We start from the raw sequence: 20,478 nt of genomic DNA on the forward strand, positions 1-20,478 counted from the left end.
GCATTTCCCCACTGGAAACTTCAGTGTAATTTCAGCATTTCTGGAGGATAAGGTACGAGGAGCCAGAGTGGGAGGATTTGAGCCTAGAAGCCTTAGATGGATCAGTGACAATTTATTGGAAATAAACACCACAAACATTGAGGCTAATGGTGTCTGAGACTGAGCTCAGATAGCCCTGAGTTCAAATCTTGACCTTGTCATTTACTGGCTGTTTCATTTTGGGGACTTTACTTAACCTCTCTGAGCCTCATCTGTAAAACACAAAATAGGGATTTTTGTGATGACAGAGGAGAGAATACCTGCAAAGGCTGAGCAGCACCTTCTCAATAAAATTCGCAGCTCCAGAGAGACTCAGCAGGCCAGTGGTTCTCATCCTGGCTGTACATCCCATTCTTCTAGGGGACTTTAAAAAATATGGTCACTTGTGCTCACCCTCAGAGATTCTCATTCAGTTGGTGTGGTTTGGAATCCTAGCTTGGGTATGATGTTAAAACCCTCCAGGGTGGCTCTGAAAGCTGAGTGGGGAGGGGAGCCATCAGTCCAGGCCCCCTCAGGCAGCAGGGGTCAGAGGAAGACCTTGGAGCTGGAGCTTTACTCTGGATGCTCACCTGGTCCCCTGTGCGAGGATCTGAGTGGCTTTGTACACAGTGCCACCACAGGGAAGGAAGAAACATTTTCCTCTACCTCCTTAGGTTCAGTAACTGGGCCCTGCAAATTAGATGATAAAAATGGACATTGACATAGGAGAGGTTTATGATTATGTGTGCATACAGAGGCCTTCATGGAAACGTGAAGACCCAAAGAAGCAGATAGGCCTGGGAACTTACATACCTTTTAGCAAAGAACGATGAACATGGAGATGCGACAAGACAAAGGAAGAAGAGGTTTGGGCTCGGGTGGTAAACTGTGGGAAAGTGACCAGGAAAAGTATAGGAGAGAAAGCAATGGAACATATGGCTTGTATTTGTAGCTTTGTTTAAAGACCCATGTTGGTGTTGACTTGCTGTCTTTTTCGTGGCCATAAAACTCCCCTGGAAGTCCTCATTTCTCAGAAGTTTCTCCTTCCAGTTTGATAAGGAAAACTCCTGGGAGGTTTCTTTCTGCATTCATTGATTCTCATTTGCTCCCAGCTCAAAATAATCCTTATACCAAACTGGCATATGTGAGGGTGGCCTGTTCTGGTCCCCTTCACCTCACTTCCAAGAGCCTGGGTTCCCGCCCTACTGCGACCTTGAGGGTGCCGCCACCACTCCTACCTGCATTCCTGCAGCGCCCCTCTGCCCAGCTCCCCGGCAAGGCTCCCTTCCGGCCGCTCCCTCCCCAAAACTCTCAGGAAGAGAAACTTGAGAATGATTTCTGGGCCTTTCCCAAGGTCACAGCCAGTGTGGGTGGTGAGGGCCCTGCCCCTCCTTCCTGAGGCACTTTCTCCCTCTCAGCTCTTCCTTCACTGCCAAGTTTACAAGAGGGAAGTCAGTAAACTCTGTCGAGTCTCTCAGTGTTCTTTTTGTCCTGAAAAATCAGTGGCCCGAGCAGAACATGTGGCTTGGCTTGGCACGTCCGGCCTGTGGAGCTCCGACACGGCCGCTCTGTACAGCCTGTCCTTCTGCTTTGGTGCGGGCATTGCTGTATTTTTAGACCCGCCCGACATCGCCAAGACAAGTAGTACATGGAGATGCAGGACAGGCTTGCTGGCCTGTGTAGCAGAAGCGTCTTGCCTAAAGCTACGGCGACATATGCTGGGGGCTCTCGTTTGCTGCCGAGGATGGTGGAGGGGGTGATGTGTTTTGTTTTGGCTTCATTTAGACCGTTTTATAGCACTTCACGCTGTGTGTGCTTGAGGATGTGTCGAAATACAGGATTAGCTTTCTGAACTAGCTTTGTGAGGTGTCTGAGGCAAGATAGCAAGTTTTGAAAAATGAATAACACTTAAGTTTATCTTTAAACTGCAAGTACAATATTTACATTTTTATATACCCAACAAAATAATTTATCAAAACACTACGAATTTGGAATTGTGATCATTTGGATTGACTTTCCCCCTATGCTCTGTATGAAAGAGGGTTTGTCGCGTAAGTTGAAATGTTACAAAATCAAGACGATTTCTTAGTATCTCAACAGAACAAACCGTTTTGATATATAAATGAAATCCATGAAGACAGCCTTTATCTTGCTGGTTTCTTACTACCTGTAACAACAGAATCACTGAAGCTCGTTTCACCTCTCCCCCAACTGCCCGGCATTAGTCCCCACTCGGGGGCTGTGATAACTACATAACTTGTTTTCCCTGTTCTGTCTTTTTCCTGCCAGTTCATTCTCTATCCAGTTACAGGAATGATAACTCTCATACAAATGTGGCCACCAGCTCTGATCACTGACTTCAGGGGCTTCCTAGGACCAGTATGATAAAGTGTCAGCCCTCGAGTGGCATGTAAAGCACTGGCTACCTTCCTGGGTTCCTCATTGTCGTTCCCCTCATCCACCTGGGTGGCAGCTTAGGGAAGCTGCTTTCCCTTCCCCCGTCACCTTCCTCCTGCCTTCTGCCTACTGAAATCCTAGGCAAACGTCAAGACCCAGTTCAACTATACCCAGTACTGTAGACCTTCTCTTACTACCATCCAGCCCTGAAACAGTGGCCTCTCTGTGCAGGCGTCATCTGGCTTCGCGATATTCTGTGCACCCCTCGGCTAGGGCACTTAGCACACAGTGTTAACTGCTTTTCCCTCACTGGACTGAACTCGTGAGGGCAAGGGTTCTGTCTTGCTCTAGCGGCTTTTGGTGCCTGGCACCTGAAGAGCTGTCAAAATATGTTTGCCAAATTAAGTGGCTTCTGGTTGTCAGCAGCATGCCCGTTTACCAGGCAAACTTGGCAGGGCTCTGCTCAGAGGTCCCTTGTGAGACATCAGTTTGGATTATTGGATGGATAGGAATGACTTGGAATGGGACTTATTCTAAAGTAAATCCACAGTTAAAACTTCAGGTTGCTTTTGCCCATCATTAAACTAGTGAGGTTTCTGTACATTTTTATTACATTTTTAGTGGAAAAGAAATACTGTAGGGTTTTATTTTTTTAACCCCTTACATGGAATTTGGAACAGGTGCCACTTCTGCCGTTGGCTTCCTGTCTGCTAATCTGCACAAGCATATACACACACACACGCACAGTTGCATATACGTGCACACGTGCACACACATGCACACATATTGATGTGTATAATAAAAGTCCACTTTATTTCATGGTCTTCACTGTCCTGTCGTTTGGGGTGATTTGTATGTTTCCTACCTGAAGGATTCTTAACAGATGTCTCCCTACACTTCTAGGTGTGTCACTTGGAATTAGGCCTTTTGGGTACTTTCTGGGACATGAGATCGTTTAGTATTTGTTTGAATCTGAAATTTGAATTTGCAGTACAGTTAAGACTATGTTATGCAGTTTTTATGAATGAACTGAGACATCATGAACATAGTTTTGCATTCATATACACTCTTAGTTAACAAACTAGACAGTCTCTAATGATTTGATGTCTCTTTTCTCGAATAAAAACAACAGGATAATACTGTAGAGGTAAAAGTTTAATTGATTTAGGAAAATAAACTGAGTACTTCAGGAGAACCATTTCTATAACGTCTGTTGTGAGACTAATTATTCATCATCTTCCTCATTACGACAACCGACCAAGGATCACTTTGTTAGGTCAGTTCACCAATTTATTTAGAATTGACAGAACTTCATTTCTTTGAAAACAGTAGTTAATTTTGGCCTTTCACAGATTCAGATGAAGCTTTCTTTAATTAATCCAAATTGTGATGATATAGATTACATGTAAATCTATTTACACTGTAAATCTTGCTTCATGTTCTAAGGAATTAATAGAAATTCAATATTGTTTAATTTGAGCTTTACATTGTATTAAATGGTCGAACTGGATTTTTAGAGATGTTTTCACTTGGTGCAGTCCAAAGCTTTCAAATACAAAGCTTTGCCGTTTTTATGGGCTCATATTAAGAACAAGGAAACAAATTAAGTATTCTCAGAGATACATTCAAGATCTAGGAGTCTTAAACAGTATAAACCACTAATCAAACAAGAACATCCTTTAAACCAAACAAGAACATCCTTTAAAATTTTTAAAGTGTCTATATACTAGAACTGAAAGCTTGTCCCCATCCTAGATCCATGAGATAAATAGATATCTTTTAAGTGTCAAGCACATTGTTGACAAGAGTATTTTATTACAAGGCATGTAAAAATAATAGCAATAGCAAATACATTTGATTCCTTACTGCATGTGGCTACTTTTCATATATGTTCTCAATCCTTCCTATAAACTTATTTGAAGGATACTGTGCTTTATGTTAGAAAACTGTGGTCTCTCAGAGTCACCCGGTTAGTAATATCTCAAAACATTCATTTTATTTTGAAAATTCTCTGATTGCCTCAGTTTTACTTCAGACAGTGAAAGAACTACCCAGTTCCAGGAGCTGATTCTTCGTTACAACTGAACATTTCAATTCTGGAATCAAAGTGTGCCACATATGCAAACTAGGTAATATAATTAGCTAAGAAACAGGAAATTCCAAGAAATTTTGAAATAGGCTTAAAGTTGCACACTTTGGAATGTTGAAGCACAGGCAGAAAATAAAGCCTGTGGTGACTGCAGGAAGGAATTTTACTTGGAAGCTATGTCTGTATGGTCACAACTCTCCAGGCAGCCAGGTGCCCCCTCCTTTAAGTACAGATCTGTTGCTCCTGCCTTTCACCTGGGACTCAGAATCAAAAGTCAGGCTGCTCTGCTAGGGCAGACCAAGGGCAGGAAGCAGCAGGTCTCAGGAACAGCAGTTCTGGGGAGCACTTATCCCCCATTTCCATCTGGCTCTCTTTCTCTCTCACCCTCACCCGGTGTTTTCTCTTTCTGGCAGTCCCCCTGCTTCTCTCTGTGGAGAGGCTCCTCTGCTTTTCCTGCCCTCTCTATGGCCTGAGTCATAATTCCTGCCCTCTTGCTTGGGTATGGCTGTGGCTCACCACAGCTCTTCTGGATCAGCTACCAGTGCTTCTTTGTAGCTTCAGCTCTGCTGTGAATCCTCTCCCTTTTGCAGTGTTCCCGTTCTCAAGGGGTCACACTGATTAGCTCAGCTCATCTCTGCATGGGTCAGAGGCCACCACGTTTTGGTCTTTGTGTCAGGTATCTGACCCCGTTTGTTTGTATTTGGGGTAATTAAGAGTAGAGTCATGTGGTATGAAACGTGGCCAGTGCCTTCTTAGTGGACAGGGAAACTTCCCGTGGAAGATAGTGTGAAAGCTCTGTGGAACTGTGTGTATTGGCCAACACAACCTGTGCTGTAATCTAAAGGGATTTCCTAATGTCAATGATACATAAAAACCACTGTGCAAGGCTCTCTGGGGGAAGTAATCCACTTTCCTATTACTGACCATAATAACCTCTGCTGTGTCATGTTAATGAGATTTTAACATGCAACAAAAGCAACCGCAAAATAAGTGCCATTCATTGGTCTCTTGTGATATGCCACACACTTCAAATACATTGTTAGTAATTCTTCCAAGAACTCTAAAGGATGGACACAAACATTCTTATTTTACAGAAGTGAAGGTTCAGAAAGCATTCCTATTTTGCAGGTTCATAAGTTTAAGTAAGTGGTCCAAGGTTACATTGCAGGTAAGAGTGCACACAGGTCACTTTGATTCTGAAACCTACACTTCTTTGCTGTATTATGCCATATATATATTACTCTAACTGTCAAATATATTTGAAAGAAATTAAGATGAGAAAAATAATCTATATTTACACAGATATACACCTTTTCTGTTTCTCTTCCTTCACTTCCGAAATTTCAAAGAAACCCTGGTGTCATTTCCCTTCAGCCTAAAGAAATTTCTTTAGGATTTCTTTGTAGAGCAGGTCTACTGATGACAAAGTCTATATTTTCCTCCTTGAGAAATGGCTTTCTTTTCCCTTCATCCCTCAAAGATATTTTCACTGGAGGCAGAATTTTAGGTTGACAGGTCTTTTTCTGGGGCACTTTTAAGATACTGTTTAACTGTTTTCTGGCCTCAGTCGTTTCTTTTTCTGTTTGTTTCTTTGCCGTGACTTTTACTGTTGTGTACTTACTCAGGGTCCCCAACCTGAAAGTGGAAGCTGTCAGACCTCCTCTGCCCTCTACTCTCACAGGGCTGCTCTGTCCCCAGCATGCCCTCAGTCCTCGAGCAGCCCCTCTGATCGAAGGTACACCCTGTGATCGTGAAAGGGGACCACCCAAGTCAGCAACCCTTTTCCTCTACTTTGCGGTGATTGTGACAATGTGCCCACAGCTCACAATGTCCACTCTGACTTGGGCAGTGGCCTCAGTCACTTCTGATGAGAGACTTGCCATCCATGGAATTACTGTTCCTGTCCATCTAATGGGTCATCTCCACCCCCATACCCCCAGCTGCTTTCAAGACTTTGCCTGTGGTTTTCAGTAATTTTCTTATTACGTGTCTAGGCTGATTTCTTTGAGTGTGCCCTCTTTGGAGGTTGCTGAGTCTCTTGTATCTGTAGATTTGTCTTTCACCCAGTTTAAGAAGTTTGAAGGCATTATTTCTATAATGTTCTCTCTGCACCAATATCTTTTCCCTCTGCTTTAGGGACTCCAGTGACACAAATGTGAGATCTCCTCATATTGCCCCATGAGTACCTGAGATTCTAGGCATTTTTCTTTTCAGTCTCTTTTCCTTCTGTGGTTCGGACTAGATAATTCTTACTGTTCTCTCTTCAAGTTTTGGCTCTTTCCTCTCTCCTCCCTGTTCTGCTAGTGAGCCCATCTAAGGGAGTTTTTATTTCACATATTATATTTTTCAACTCTAAAAGTTCAGCCTAGTTCTCTTTTTTATAGATACTACTTCTATTTTGAGAATTTCTATCTTTCTATTCATTTCAGGAGTGTTCACCTTAGTTCATAGAAGCTGGTTCTAAAAGCTACTTCAAAGTCTGTCTGATAACTCACATGTCTGGATCGTGTTTGTGTTGGCATCTACTGATCGCTTGGTCCTTTGAGAATTGGTCAGATTTTCATGGTTGTTGGTATATCAAGAAATTTTGGATTGTATCCTGGACATTTTGAATATTTTGTTGTCAGTATCCGTATATTGTTAAAATCCTCTGGAGAATACTGATTTGTTGTTTGAATAGGCAACTGGCTGGCATGGTTCTGTCCTTTTCCTCTGTGATAGTAGCTGCGTTGTCAATTCGGTTCTCTATGCTATTTGGGTCTGCCTGGGGCATCACCGCTCCGGGCTTGCTCTGGTACTTGGGTGGTTTTTATACTGTAATTCAGTTCTCAGAGCCTTTGCTATACATCTCTGGGTGTTTTCTGCATGTGTGCAACGTGGGGAGTGAGCCCAATACTTGTACAGATTCAAACACAGAACTGGAGATTCTTTTGTCCAGCCCTCTCTCATCTGTGGGATTTTCTGCCGTGTACACCCTCTGGCTCCCACGGCCCCTTTTTCCCAGTTTCTCTGGGTAGAAAGATGAGGTTCCTTCAGAGTTTTGGTCTCCTGTGCTGTGGCAGAGTTCCCTGAAGTGGCACCAGTGCAGACCAGCAAGAGAAAAGGTGATTCCCCCACTCTTTTCGCAATTGAGTTTCTTTTTCTGATTCTTCTGTCCTGAGAGTTGGATCATCTTTGGGATGTTAAACGTCCACTCCCCCATGGGGGTGGCAGTGCAGATCTATGTTTGAAGCTGGCTGTGAAGCAGGGCGAGGAGAATAAAAACATGAGGTCTCCCCATACTCTGGCTTGCAGAGCCCCTCTCCTGCTTCTCTAGCCAGCATGATGGCCTTCACTAGGGATATTGTGCTCTTTGAACCTTTTTACACAGTTCCCAATTTGGCTTGCCTTGAGGCCAAATCCTGGATGAAAAAAATAGAAAAAACCCAGAAAACCCCTTGCAGCTGAGTTGATCTTTCATTAAGGTTTCACGTCCCTCCTTAATCCACTTGCTGTTGTTTACTTTCCAAACTCCTGTTGTTTGCCATTTTGTCTAGTCTTAGTTGTGACTGGAGGGTGATCACAGGGTGATTGGAGAGGTGATAGAAGGGCTCCGTTTCCCCGGACCACCTCTTACGAATGTTTATACCCTATAGCACTTGCCACAGAACGACCGTGTGATAGTGCACTAAATGAAGTGAATGAAAGTGTAAAATGTGAGGCTCACCAATTATCTAGCAAACTCTGGTAGGACAGGGCTGGCTGACATTTGGCTCAAAGCCTTTCACTCTCACTTCCCACACTGAGAGCTGATCAGTACCTTTCTGCCCTGTGCCTTGAGGAGCCTGCATACAGCCACAGAATACTTCCTCACCAGCAAGCCTGGCAGCCACTGCCAGGTGGATGGCATTGGCCTGTGAGGTGGAAGCCTGCCTTTTGTTTCTGTCTTCAAAACCGAGTTATTCACGCGGAAATGTAAGCCTTCTTTTCTCATTTAACTGTGGTGGTTCCTCTCCTCGATTTTCCATCCTCCCATTCTCTTTTCTCTTAAAGATTCCAGTTGATTGATATATTTTTTCCTCTGCCAGGTGGCTTGTTGAGAAAAATCATTCTTTGCTTTCTTATAAAGTTTCTGTATTTTCGTAAAAAATTGTAATTTCATGAATGTGTTTCAGTGAGCTTTCCCTCACTTACACACGTAGGAATTTATTTTTGTGTTTTAGCCTTTGGGAAATGATGAATTTGTTTAAGAGATCGGTAATTATCCCACTCAAAAATGAACATTAGAATTCTTCTTTATTTGATCACTGTATGTCACCAAATCCACAATTTATCACCAGCTGCATCCATTAATTCAGACTTACTGGCCCTTGACTAAGAGACCACTATAGCTTCTCATTTTAAATCTTTATAGGAACAAATATTAATAGAAAATAGTAAGCCTTAAATATATCTGATCTTAAATCTCAGTCTGTACAAACCCTTTTTTTTTTTTTCCGCTTTGCTTGTCGTTTTTATTACCTTAAGACTATTTTCCAGTAGAGTCACAATCTAAATAGAAGTGTACTTTTTTGTTAGGAGATTGGGGGGACCATTACCAGCTTCTAAGGGATCACTGTGGTATAGGCACTATCTTGGCAGGAATTAAGAGACAGCATTTGTGAACGTGAATGCCTTTTTATGTCCTTGTCCTTTTGGTGTGAACACCTATGTGTGACCTATCTGGGAACTTTCTCAAGAGGAGTCTTTATAGAACGTTAGGTGTTCCCACTTCTAACATGGATAATCTGGTTAGAAAAATGAGCTCCCAGAGTATATTAAGCACATATGTGGTGTAAATACCAAGCGCTTTTTGATAGAAGTTCGGCATCATTGAGTCCAAAGTCGTCTGGTGAGGCTTCCTTTTAAAGAGAACTCAGGACCACAGCCTGGGATTCCGTCCAGCAGTGCTGGGGCTGAAATTAGAAAACTGAAGAGAGAAACTTACTGTGTGACAGTCTGCTGCGTTCACAATCTAAGTGTGCCTCTCTCTTGTCCTTTTCTCCTGGGGTCTGCAGTTTACCGTGGCTTTTGGGCGGTCCTGATGCTTCTTGGGGTAGTTTCTGTGGTGACTGCGAGCTTTTTGATCATCTGCGCAGCCCCCTTCGCCAGCCATCTTCTCTATAAAGCCGGGGGAGGCTCCTACATCGCCGCAGGTACGTCCATTGTGAAGGGTATGATTTCCAGCTGTGGTTTTTCCCCCATATCTTCATATTTTCCACTTCTAGTTTCAGGGGTGAGGCTTCTAGTAGTAAAAATATGTTAATATTCATGTACAATATTTCCTGAGTGCTACCTATATGTCACACACTTTTCCAGGGACTTCCCGTTTTCCATTTGCTCATTGTATCCACATTATATGAATGAAGACAGTAGACAGGAAAGCTCTGCTGTAAGAGCCTTTAATCTCTCTTATCCTGTTAATTTTCTACCTGTAAAAGGGGGTTGTAACACGTCTCTCTGTAACATCTGGGCGTAGGTGAAGCTTTTTGTGCTCCTAAGAAGATAGCCCCATTATGATATTACAAACCCTCAAGATTTGTTTATTGTAGGTAAAAAGCATCTTTTTCTATATCATCATCATTCCATTTTAATTGTGGTTTACGTGCATTATCTAAATGCCTTCTCTTCTTTGTAAAACCTGTATCTTTTTTAGTCAGCTTTCTAACTAGTCTAATTCCTGCTAAAAGGATCATAGTACAAATAGAAAAATAATTGAATAGGTGAGTCTTGTGAATTTTAAGACTTTTAAATTTAATTAGGAAATAAAAGCCAGAGCACTAACCTGAAAACACAAGCACAAGGATTTTTGTAACATAAACGTTCTAGGAATTTAGACAAACTACACTACGACTAAGACCAAACTGTACCTGAGTTGGGTCCATTGCAGCATCCCATAAAAGGGACCAGTTGTCTCACCTGGGAAGTGACCATGAAGGAAAGGGACAGAGTGGGGAGCTCTACTGCCTTCCTAATCACTGCAAAGATGGCTCATGCTGTTGCCCAAAGTCATGTAATCAATGATCAATTAACAAATAGTTCCTTTAGACACTATTTTTCCATAATATTGTGCTTAATTTTTTTGCAGAGGGAATAAAAAGAATAATCAGATAGATCCTCTGCTCAGAGAGCTTAAAAAACCACAAAACAGGGCTTCCCTGGTGGCGCAGTGGTGGAGAGTCTGCCTGCTGATGCAGGGTACGCGGGTTCGTGCCCCAGTCCGGGAGGATCCCACATACCGCGGAGCGGCTGGGCCCGTGAGCCATGGCCGCTGAGCCTGCGCGTCCGGAGCCTGTGCTCCGCGACGGGAGAGGCCACAACAGTGAGAGGCCCGCGTACCGAAAAAAAAAAAAAACCCCGCAAAACAATAACAAAACCCAAAACCCACTGTGGGGACCAGGGCCCTCTATTTAACTTATTGGGTCTTTATTTTTGTCTTTTATTTAAAACTCTTTTCTTCACTGAGTTTTCAAGGACCCAGATTTAGCCATTTGAGCTCATAATTAAAGAAATAACTTTAACAATTGAGATATAATTCACATACTACAAAATTTACCATTTTAAAGTATATAATGCAGTGTTTTTTGATATATTCCCAGAGTTGGGCAAAGATTACCACTGTCTGATTCCAGAATATTTTTATCACGCCACAAAGAAACCTCATCCTCTGCTCCTCCGCCCCTCCCAGTCCTGAGAACCACAGATCTGCTTTCTGTCTCTGTGGGTTTTCTGTTCTGGACATTTCATGTATATGGAATCACACAATACATGGCCTTTTGTGTCTGGCTTCTTTCACTTAGATCTCGTAATTGATAATCTCTCTTCTTTACTTCATAATTCCATAAGACCAAACCCCTTATATGCCTTAAAACTGAGCATCTTCTTCACCAAATATTTCTTCTTCCCCAAATCACATTCTACTCTCGGTTTATCCAAAGGTCTAGTTAAGGTGTATATTTTTGAATGGTCTTCCCAGAAACAATAGCACTCCACTAAAATGTGTAAATATTTGTTTCTTCTTCTTCTTTGCTTTTTAATCTTTTAAAATCTTTGTCAATAAAGGGAATATGTACTAGCAGTAATTTAGTACTAACATTATGGGCAACATAATTGTTTTAAACTCAGAAATGCTCTGATCCTGAGTTTGGTCTTATTAGAGAATTGTGTGTTTCTGTATATGTGTGTGTGTGTGTGTGTGTGTGTGTATGTGTGTGTGTAGTGCTTTTGAAAAAAATTGTTGGTCATTTTTTCCATTTTATACTTTTTTTGAGAAAATAGTATATCTAAAGAATTATTTTGGCTGAGGACTCTGAAGGGAGATAAAGCATCTGATTTGCACCCATGTGCCTCTGACCACTGGATTCACTTTTTCCAGTGACTCTTTGGCTGCAGTGGGTGTGGGTCTGAAGTCCTCTTGGCTCAGGTCTTTATGCAGAAATGCCTTGGGAGGGGTCCACCGTGTTCTGGGAGCCCATCCTGAAAGCCACTCAGATGATTACAAGGATACTTCTTTTTAAATCTGACTTTTAATTTCCTTCATGGCACTATTCTTTATTGTTTTTATAGGACTGTTTATTTCCCAAGAACAGAGAGATATTCTGTTGGATGAGATTATTTTTTATCAGTTTGGGCAGTAAAAATGGTGTTCTCAGGAATAACTAAAATTTACTGTCAGGTAGCAATTTCTACCATGGGACACATCTTTTAAAGCAGTTATGGGGCAAATAAATCATCCTCAGATCTGAGTGTTATTGACAGAAGAATTTTCAAAACCTTCCAATTGTCTATTATTAACATCCCCAGATTTGTTAATAGGCAACTAATCCTTTCAGATGTGGAGATGGAAACTTACATACTATTCTGTATGGACACTAGGAAAATATGTGCTAAACACTAGGTTTTTGGGGCAGGCAGCCAAGATTTTTCTGTACTACGTTTAACATGGAACTGTGCGTGTAGTCTTTCACTGAGTTAAACTGGATTGAATTTGTCATGCTTTCTTTGGTTAGATGTTATGTTTTCAAAGCGAAGCGCTCTCTTTCCATGGAACTAGTATTCCAGAATCGCTCCCTTTTAGGTGCCTTGTCATTCCCTGCCTCACGGTCTCCCTTTGCCAACACTCTGTGCTCAGCCGGGCAGTTGGGAACAGGTGCAGCCTGGGCCCACAGTTTCTGTGACTACTTTATCAGTGCCACAAACAAGACTGGACACTCTCTCTTTATTTGGACAGATGGCCTTAAGAGAGGGCAGAACCAAATTCCAAGTGGTCATTGCTGGGTGTGTGCACACAGAAAGACTCTTTGGCATCAGCAAGAAGACTATTTTGGGGCATTCCACACATGGCCGTGGCATGCTGATGTCACAGCTGTCCGTGTGAGCAAGGGGTGGGGTCCGTGTTTTTCGTCTTGCTTTGTCAATGGCTCAGAGATCTGGAGGCCATATGTTGCCACTCCCTGCACTTGGGCAGATGCCTCCTCAGCTTGGGCCATGTGTCCCCCACGGGAGGTCAGTTCTGGACCAAGCACATGATAATTGTCAGGACGTTATGACACCCGAGTGTGTTTCAGTGAGTCTCATCCACACCTCCCAATGCCTAAACAATTGCTGAATTTTCTTTCAATGTGGACTCCAGGGGTACTCAGATACAAAGGGCCGACTCGTGTTTTCTCCTAACCCTGTGATATTGGATGTGTTAGGAAAGATGCAAGGAGGCGTGACATTACAAAACATTTGAATTATGTGGAGAAAATTACTGTACAGCTGAATATTCCTAATGCCTGGGCAAAGCGACATCAATACAGGAATTGCTACACAGGAGTAAGATCCCTAAGTATACAAGTAAGAATGAGGATGGGGTCTGGATGTTCTGGGACACTGATACTGGGTGAAAAGACATAAAAAAGCTAGACATTAGTATTTTACCAGCATATCAGGGTAGAAAGATTCTTTTTCCATAATTGAAATCCCCTTTACCTGAATGGCAACCTGGGGTTACATTTTTCTGCTGGATGTAGAGCTAGACAGTCTCACCTGAGTAGAGGGGCCTGGAAAGCTTCTGAATCTTGGCTAAATTCCTTGTTAGAGGCTCACGTTGGTGAGACTACACAGACGTCTTGTAAGTCGGAGGAACATAGAAACCCACACTCCAGGCCCAGGGTGTGTTAGCCGAAGGAAAGGACACCTTTGCTGTGTAATTAGTCCTTTGGAAGGGTGACGGAGGTAAAGTTGTGGCCTGACTCCTGCCGCATCCTGTGACCACAGGGTATGTTTCTTGCCCAGAAAGCTGTTTCACCAGCTGTCTTCCCAACCAAGCTGCTGTTGGTCACCAGGAATGTGAGCGGTGTGAACTGGGGTGAGTTGTATAAACCCTCTGCCAGGTGGGACAAACAGCCTGAGCATGTCCTTATGGGGCTCAAACCTGCTCCCTTCTGGTCTGGAGGACAGTGCTTTCTAAGAGTGTAGGGATATGAACCCCCTTAAAAACACACTATAGGGAAGGTAAGTGGATATGAAGGGGATATAACATTCTTACATGTAGAGGGCAAAACTGACTCAGAAGTAAACTGGATTTGCGGTTTGTTTTTTTGTTTCTTTAAGAAAGATCCGTGGAGTTTGTATAGCTCATGGTAAACATGACTCATTTCTACCTGAGATAGGATAGATGCGATGGGTGCATAATACAAGAGACTTTTTTGCCTTCATCCTAGAAAAAATAGCTCACAAAAGCCAAGGGACTTGTTTCATCAGAGGCTCATTTTCCTTCGGCTGAGACTGAACACGTGGCTCACAGGAGGCACTGGGGGTCGTGTCTTGCTCCTCACGTCTCCCTCCAGACAAAGCAGAACACGGCGGCAGTCAGGGCAGGAGAAGAGTATGTGGAGGAAACAGCCCCAAAGCAGGAAGGGATTAGGGGAGAGCTGCTGACAGCCTAGAGGCAGGCATTCTAAACTTAGGGGAAGCACACTCACCTCCCCGCTTACACCTGCTGTCCCCATGTCTGTATGCTGAACAACCAGCCTGTAAACAGCCGCTGATCCCCGAGAGGCAAAGGGGGCCTCCTGTGTGAGGGGAACGGGCCAGGAGGGCCAGTGAGTGCTCGCCAGCTTTGCTAAAGCTTCTGTCTTTCTTAGCATGCAAGAAGTAGGCTCTCAGGGGAAAATCAAAAGCATCACTTCCTAGTGCGGAACTGAGTATTTCACCAAAGTCCAGGACTTCAGCATTTTATTCCGAGCTCTGGTTTGTTGGAGGTGGGTGGGGGAAAGAAATAGTGATTAATAAAAACTATGTATTACTGATATCAGCCAGATGTACTTTTGTCGTAGAATTAGTGTCTCTGATTTTCATGAACTGCAGAAGGGCTGCTCGGATTTTCCTTTTGCTCAGGCCAAAAAGGTTTGGGTATACAGATCTGCTTTCTAAGTAGGAACAGAAGACCCAGTCACTCTTATGTTTCTAAAACTACCTGCTTTGTACACTTGCTTTCTGCCTTCAGTTGTCATATTTGGGACTTTATTTGGATAGTATCAGTATCCAACAAAAATTATTGTCTTGGATACTGATACTATTATGTGGAATTTTAATGTCCTTGGTCTGATATTTTTTATAGATGTCAAGTGCTAGAACAAGTCAACCTTGCTTAATATTAAATAGGAAAGCGCTTAGAAGAGCTTTTATTTACAAAAATACTTTAAAGCCTTATTTTCTTTCTCAGATAGTTCTTTGAGCATTTATTTCTCTCCATGTTGCTTATTGGTCGAAATATATGTAACAGGCTGTTAGAATCAGACTTGTCCAGACTTGGTTTTGAATAAGGAACCAACATGGTAAACACAGGTACACCTTGGAGATGCTGTGCGTTTGCTTCCAGACCCACTATGCTGTAATTGATTAGCGTGCCATAGTGTTATGTCTAAAAAATGTACGGACCTTAATTAAAAAAGACTTCATCGTTAAACAGTGCTAACCGTCATCTGAGTCTTCAGCAAGTTGTAATCTTTTTGTAATAGTAACATCAAAGATTACTGATTCCAGATCACCCTAACAAATATAATAATGAAAAAGGTTGAAATAGTGCGAGGATTACCAAAGTGTGACACAGAGACATGAAATGAACAAATGCTGTTGGAAAATGGCACCAACTGACTTGCTTGAAAGCAGGGTTGCCACAAACCTTCGATTTATTAAAAAGTGCAGCATCTGAGAAGCGCAATAAAGCAAAATGCAATAAAACACGGTCTGCCTGTATGTGGCACTAAAGTGAGGAAACAAGTTCCCAGAGGAAGAATTCAAAAGGGACACGTCACACCCAGTCCAGTGAGTTTCCAGTGTCTCAACCAGATGAAGGCTGTGGGAAGGAGGGGGAGTGCGAGGGGAGAGAGGAGAGCCAGAGCTGGCTCGTTCCTGTGAGTCCCCACCCTAGCCTGAGCTTGTTACACCGTCCTTGCTGGAGACAGTCTGGTTCCTGGTTGACTCCTACCCAGATGAGTCGAGGTGTGAGAGGCTCGCTCAGTAATAGCTTTGGTGGAACTTTTCTGAAGACTTGACTAAATGCTCCCCACCCCCTTTAAAAATGTATCTGAGCTGTTTTTCTTTTCTTTTTTTAAAAAATTTATTTATTTATTTTTGGCTGCGTTGGGTCTTCGTTGCTGCGCACGGGCTTTCTCTAGTTGCGGCGAGCGGGGGCTACTCTTCGTTGCAGTGCACGGGCTTCACATTGCAGTGGCTTCTCTTGTTGCGGAGCACGGGCTCTAGGCACTCGGGCTTCAGCAGTTGTGGCACGTGGGCTCAGCAGTTGTGGCTCGTGGGCTCTAGAGCACAGGCTCAGTAGTTGTGGTGCACGGGCTTAGTTGCTCTGCGGCACATGGGATCTTCCCGGACCAGGGCTTGAACCCGTGTCCCCTGCATTGGCAGGCGGATTCTTAACCACTGCGTCACCAGGGAAGCCCTGAGCTGTTTTTCTGAGAGCTAGAGCAACAGGCCTGGCAAATGAATGCTTTCACTCACATGACATATTACTACGGGGTATAATTAATCTCCACCCTGAAAGGGAGTCTTCAGATGTGTTAGGTGACCAGACTTTCTGGCCTATAAATAGGATCTCTGGTTTGGAATTAATTTGCCATGGTGGAAGGGCAGAATGAGCTTCCATCTGCTTCATTCTCCTTTTCCAAAGTACGTGTATCATTAACATCTACTATTTACCCAGTACTGTTAAGGCATTTAGTTTGTTTGCAAATATTCTGTTTCATTCCTCACCCTTCCCCCAAACTGTCACTTTGCTCTTTGGTTTCTTTACTAGATTATGTTATGCATTTTCTGAGGCCTTTTTTTTCTCTATACTTTCTCGTGTAGAAGAGAAGCACACGGAGTACAGATTCATCTGAATGATCAGATCAACATAGGCTGGGTTGTCCTAGGAAGAATTTTTGCTTCCTGTAACACAGGGGCTGTCGAGGAGGGGCGGGAGGTTTGCTTGACTGGGCAGTGGAAAAAGAAAACGTCCTTAATATGAATAAGCCCCAGTTTGGGTTCACCTGACGTTCTTTCCAGAATGTGCCCTAGTGGGGCTGTGAGGTGGCGTGTGCCACCTGGTGGAGAATTCCAGCGAGACACTGGCAGACACATTTGAAGCGACCTTTCCTTCAGAACGGGAAGGCCCCATGGCAACTTTATTCTCTTGCCTCTTGGCCAGCCCTGAAATAGCCTAGTCACATGAGAAGCTCTGACGCTTTAGAAGATTTCAGAGAACAACATTTCTAGCCATAGCAAGAGCTCATGCCAAAGCGTAACAGTAAAAGTAGCCAGTGCTCGTTATGCGCTAGCCCTGTTCCATGCATCTTGCTGAGTACTTCACCTCTGTTAATTCCTCGTGACTGCTCTCTGCGGTGGGCACTTGAATTATCTCTGTTTTACCAATGAAGAAACGGAGGACACAGAGAAGTAAAAAACTTGCTCAGTGGTACTCAGCTGGTAAAGTTTAAAGTTTCTGGACAGTAAGCCTAGAAGCAGGGCAGACAGATTCCACACCTGTGGCTTCAACCACTAAATACTTCCTGAAACTCAGTTACCATCAGTAGACACTTCCTTGGCATTAAATGAAACTGCTTTTTCAGATTAAGCCCCTAACTATTTGTAGGGATGGATATAACCTCGTGATCATTCTCTGTCAATAATTGTTTCTCAAGAGAGTGCAGAGTATTGAATAATATAGGATATTTAATGCCTAAAATTATTATACCAATCTAAGAAAGTAATAAATACTTGAAAAATCTGATAGATGATAGATATTACGTAGGTTTGGTTGACTAAATAAAACATGAAGGCCAGAAAAATGAAAGGGAAGAGGCAACTCATGTATTTGGAAGTAGTATGAGGAGGTGAGGGCAGCAATGAATATTTGGAAATCAGATAGATTGTAATGAAAATGTATAGTCGTGAAGTTATAACTGTTTAAGTTATTCAGGCCATCTCAGAAAATTGGGGAAAAATCAATGGAAAGTGAGTCAGAAAATGAAGAGTGGAGATAAGCAAGAATGTTGACGGTTGACCATTGTGCATTGGTAGTTTTACAGTTTCTGAAATATGATATGTAAAAAGCGAGCATAATTGAGTTATAAGAGAAGGCAATGTGTATTAATTTAAAGAAGAACAAGCTGTTACATAAATACAATTTAAATTATTTTTAAGAACTTCTAGTTTATTTTATCAGAAAAGCTAATTTTTTAATGAATGCAATATGTACTATATGCAAGACTGCTTTGGAAGTATATTACAATATAATAACAAGTATTACTCTTTAGAAAATGTAGAATTGGTAAATTTTCCTTTCCCCATTATATAATGATTAGAAAAAAAACCAGGTATACATTTAGACTGTGCATGGACCTGTGAGAGTAGATTCAGCCTGCACTAATGCTCGTGTTTCCTCCTCTGGAATGACACATAGCACTTCTTAGAAGTTGAGAAATGCCTCAAACACTGCAATTTTTAAGATTCCTAACATATTAAAAGTTAACACATGTCAAGATTCATTTTCATATATTGTGGAATTTTTTAAGTGTTTACATTTGATAAGTCAACGCTCCATGCTTTTAAAATACATACATAAAGGTAGTGGCCCTACACATAACAATTTTCAGATATTATCCAAAGTCTTGTATGAGAATTGGGCTCAAATCAGATAATCCTAATGGACCCCAATGTCATCCATATCGTGAGGGGGCACATGATTCCACCCGAAGGTCAAATCCCTTGCCAGTTCTCAAGGGAGATACCTAAATTTTATCCACTGACTTAAAGCCCAGAGATTCTCTTTAAATATCTGAGGAGCAACTCTCTTTCCAAAGGAGCCCCAGAAAAAAACAGTTCATGGATGGTAGTCTGGTTCCTAGGTTGGGGACCACTTCACAGGGGTTCATTATATAATGAAACTTCATAACATTCATTTTTATGTCATATTTTATATGTTTCAAATAATACATAATGAAAGTTTTAAAAAATTAGGGAATTGAAAACAACCGGTTACAGAAAATCCCTGTGCTTTAGGCACTTGGAGAGCTTAGCCTCTTGGTGAGCACTAGTGCATGACTGTCGAAAGTTTTGTTGGCAAAATTGATGTTTGAGGAGGAGAATGTCAGAAAAACAACTGTGCCCTCGCTAGGGCTTCGTGGGCCTGCTCGGGGTGTGGGGGGAGTCTGGGCAGCTGCACTCTAGGTCACCGCTGGAACAGTGGTAAGCCCGGCGCCATTTTCTCTTTTGGGAATAAGATCATGTTTTGTAAAAAGGTGTTTTTTTTGCCAATTTTTTTTCAAAACCATTTGCCTAAGGAAATGCTATTCATCCTTGCAAAACTCAATGTTATTTTCATAGGAACTTAATTCATAATAGCCAAAACCTAGAAAGAGCCCAAATGTTCACCAATAGATGAGTGGATACCACTGGATGAATTGGTAGGTTCATACGGTGGAATCCCGCTCAGCCATAAGGAGTAAACTGCAAACACAAGCAACAACATGGATGGATTCTCAGTCATTATGTTGGGAAAAAACAGCCAGAGACAAAAGATGGCATGCTGCTATGATGTCATTTCTATCAAGTTCTAAGGGCAACACTACGCTATAGTGATAGATGCTTTCGGTGGGTGGGTGGTGCATGAAGACCCTCTCTGGAGGGACAGTGATACATACGTTCTATTTTTAACAGGTTGTGGCTACACTGATGTTTAGATTTACCAAAACTCATCAAACTATACACTTAAAATCCATACATTTTGCTCTATTTAACTTATACCTCAATTAAAAGGCTGAGAAATAATGAGAAACAGTAAACAATAAATACATGGAATGCTTTTTACCCATTAGAAAAACCTTCAGACCATTGGAGCTTAACATTATACCTTCAGACATTAGTATGGGCTAATGTAAGAAATGTTTGTATGAAGACTGTTGGTGTCTCTTCCTCAAAAACTCCTTGTGGGGACATTGTCAGTTATGTCCTTCAGTGTTCCTATGCAGATCTGCAGATGGCATTTTTAATATATTTCTTCATGAATTGCTATGATTCCTTTTAGAAAATGATAGTAAATACATAGCTCATCAAGTGTCCTTTTTGTTCTTTCTTCTGAGCATGTCAGATCTAGGCTTACCATTCCATGAATGCTGCTGTCCTTAGCATTCTTACCCACGCTCCAGATTTTTTTTCTTTACTTCTATACTTAGGATGAACTCTTGCCCTGCCTTCCAGGCAGCTCCACCTGGAGAAGTAACCTAGTCTCCTGCTGCCTCCTTGGAATAGTTTCCATATTGTAGGATATTTTGGAATGTCTTCAACCTAATGTGTCACACCTGCTATCAGGGTTTCAGTTTGAGTTATGCCACAGGCTAAACTTTTGATCTCGGTAGACAATTAACTACTGCAGACCTCATTTCCATCCTCTGAAAATAGACACGATGAGTAAG

General features: G+C 42.3%; 1 protein-coding gene across 5 annotated transcripts in view; it reads left to right on the forward strand.

The window, feature by feature from the left end:
• TMEM182 (transmembrane protein 182) overlaps positions 1–20,478 on the forward strand; it is a 228,475-nt gene that overhangs the window by 39,400 nt on the left and 168,597 nt on the right. For 3 of the 5 annotated variants that reach the window (XM_032653589.1, XM_032653591.1, XM_032653588.1), the window contains one exon: positions 9,541–9,678. The exons of the other annotated variants lie outside the window; for them this stretch is intronic. In XM_032653589.1, the coding sequence (XP_032509480.1) occupies positions 9,541–9,678 (138 nt within the window). The remainder of the gene's footprint in view (positions 1–9,540; positions 9,679–20,478) is intronic. 5 annotated transcript variants of the gene reach the window in all.

This window comes from Phocoena sinus, chromosome 13, assembly GCF_008692025.1.
Source record: "Phocoena sinus isolate mPhoSin1 chromosome 13, mPhoSin1.pri, whole genome shotgun sequence".
Taxonomy (NCBI): domain Eukaryota; kingdom Metazoa; phylum Chordata; class Mammalia; order Artiodactyla; family Phocoenidae; genus Phocoena; species Phocoena sinus.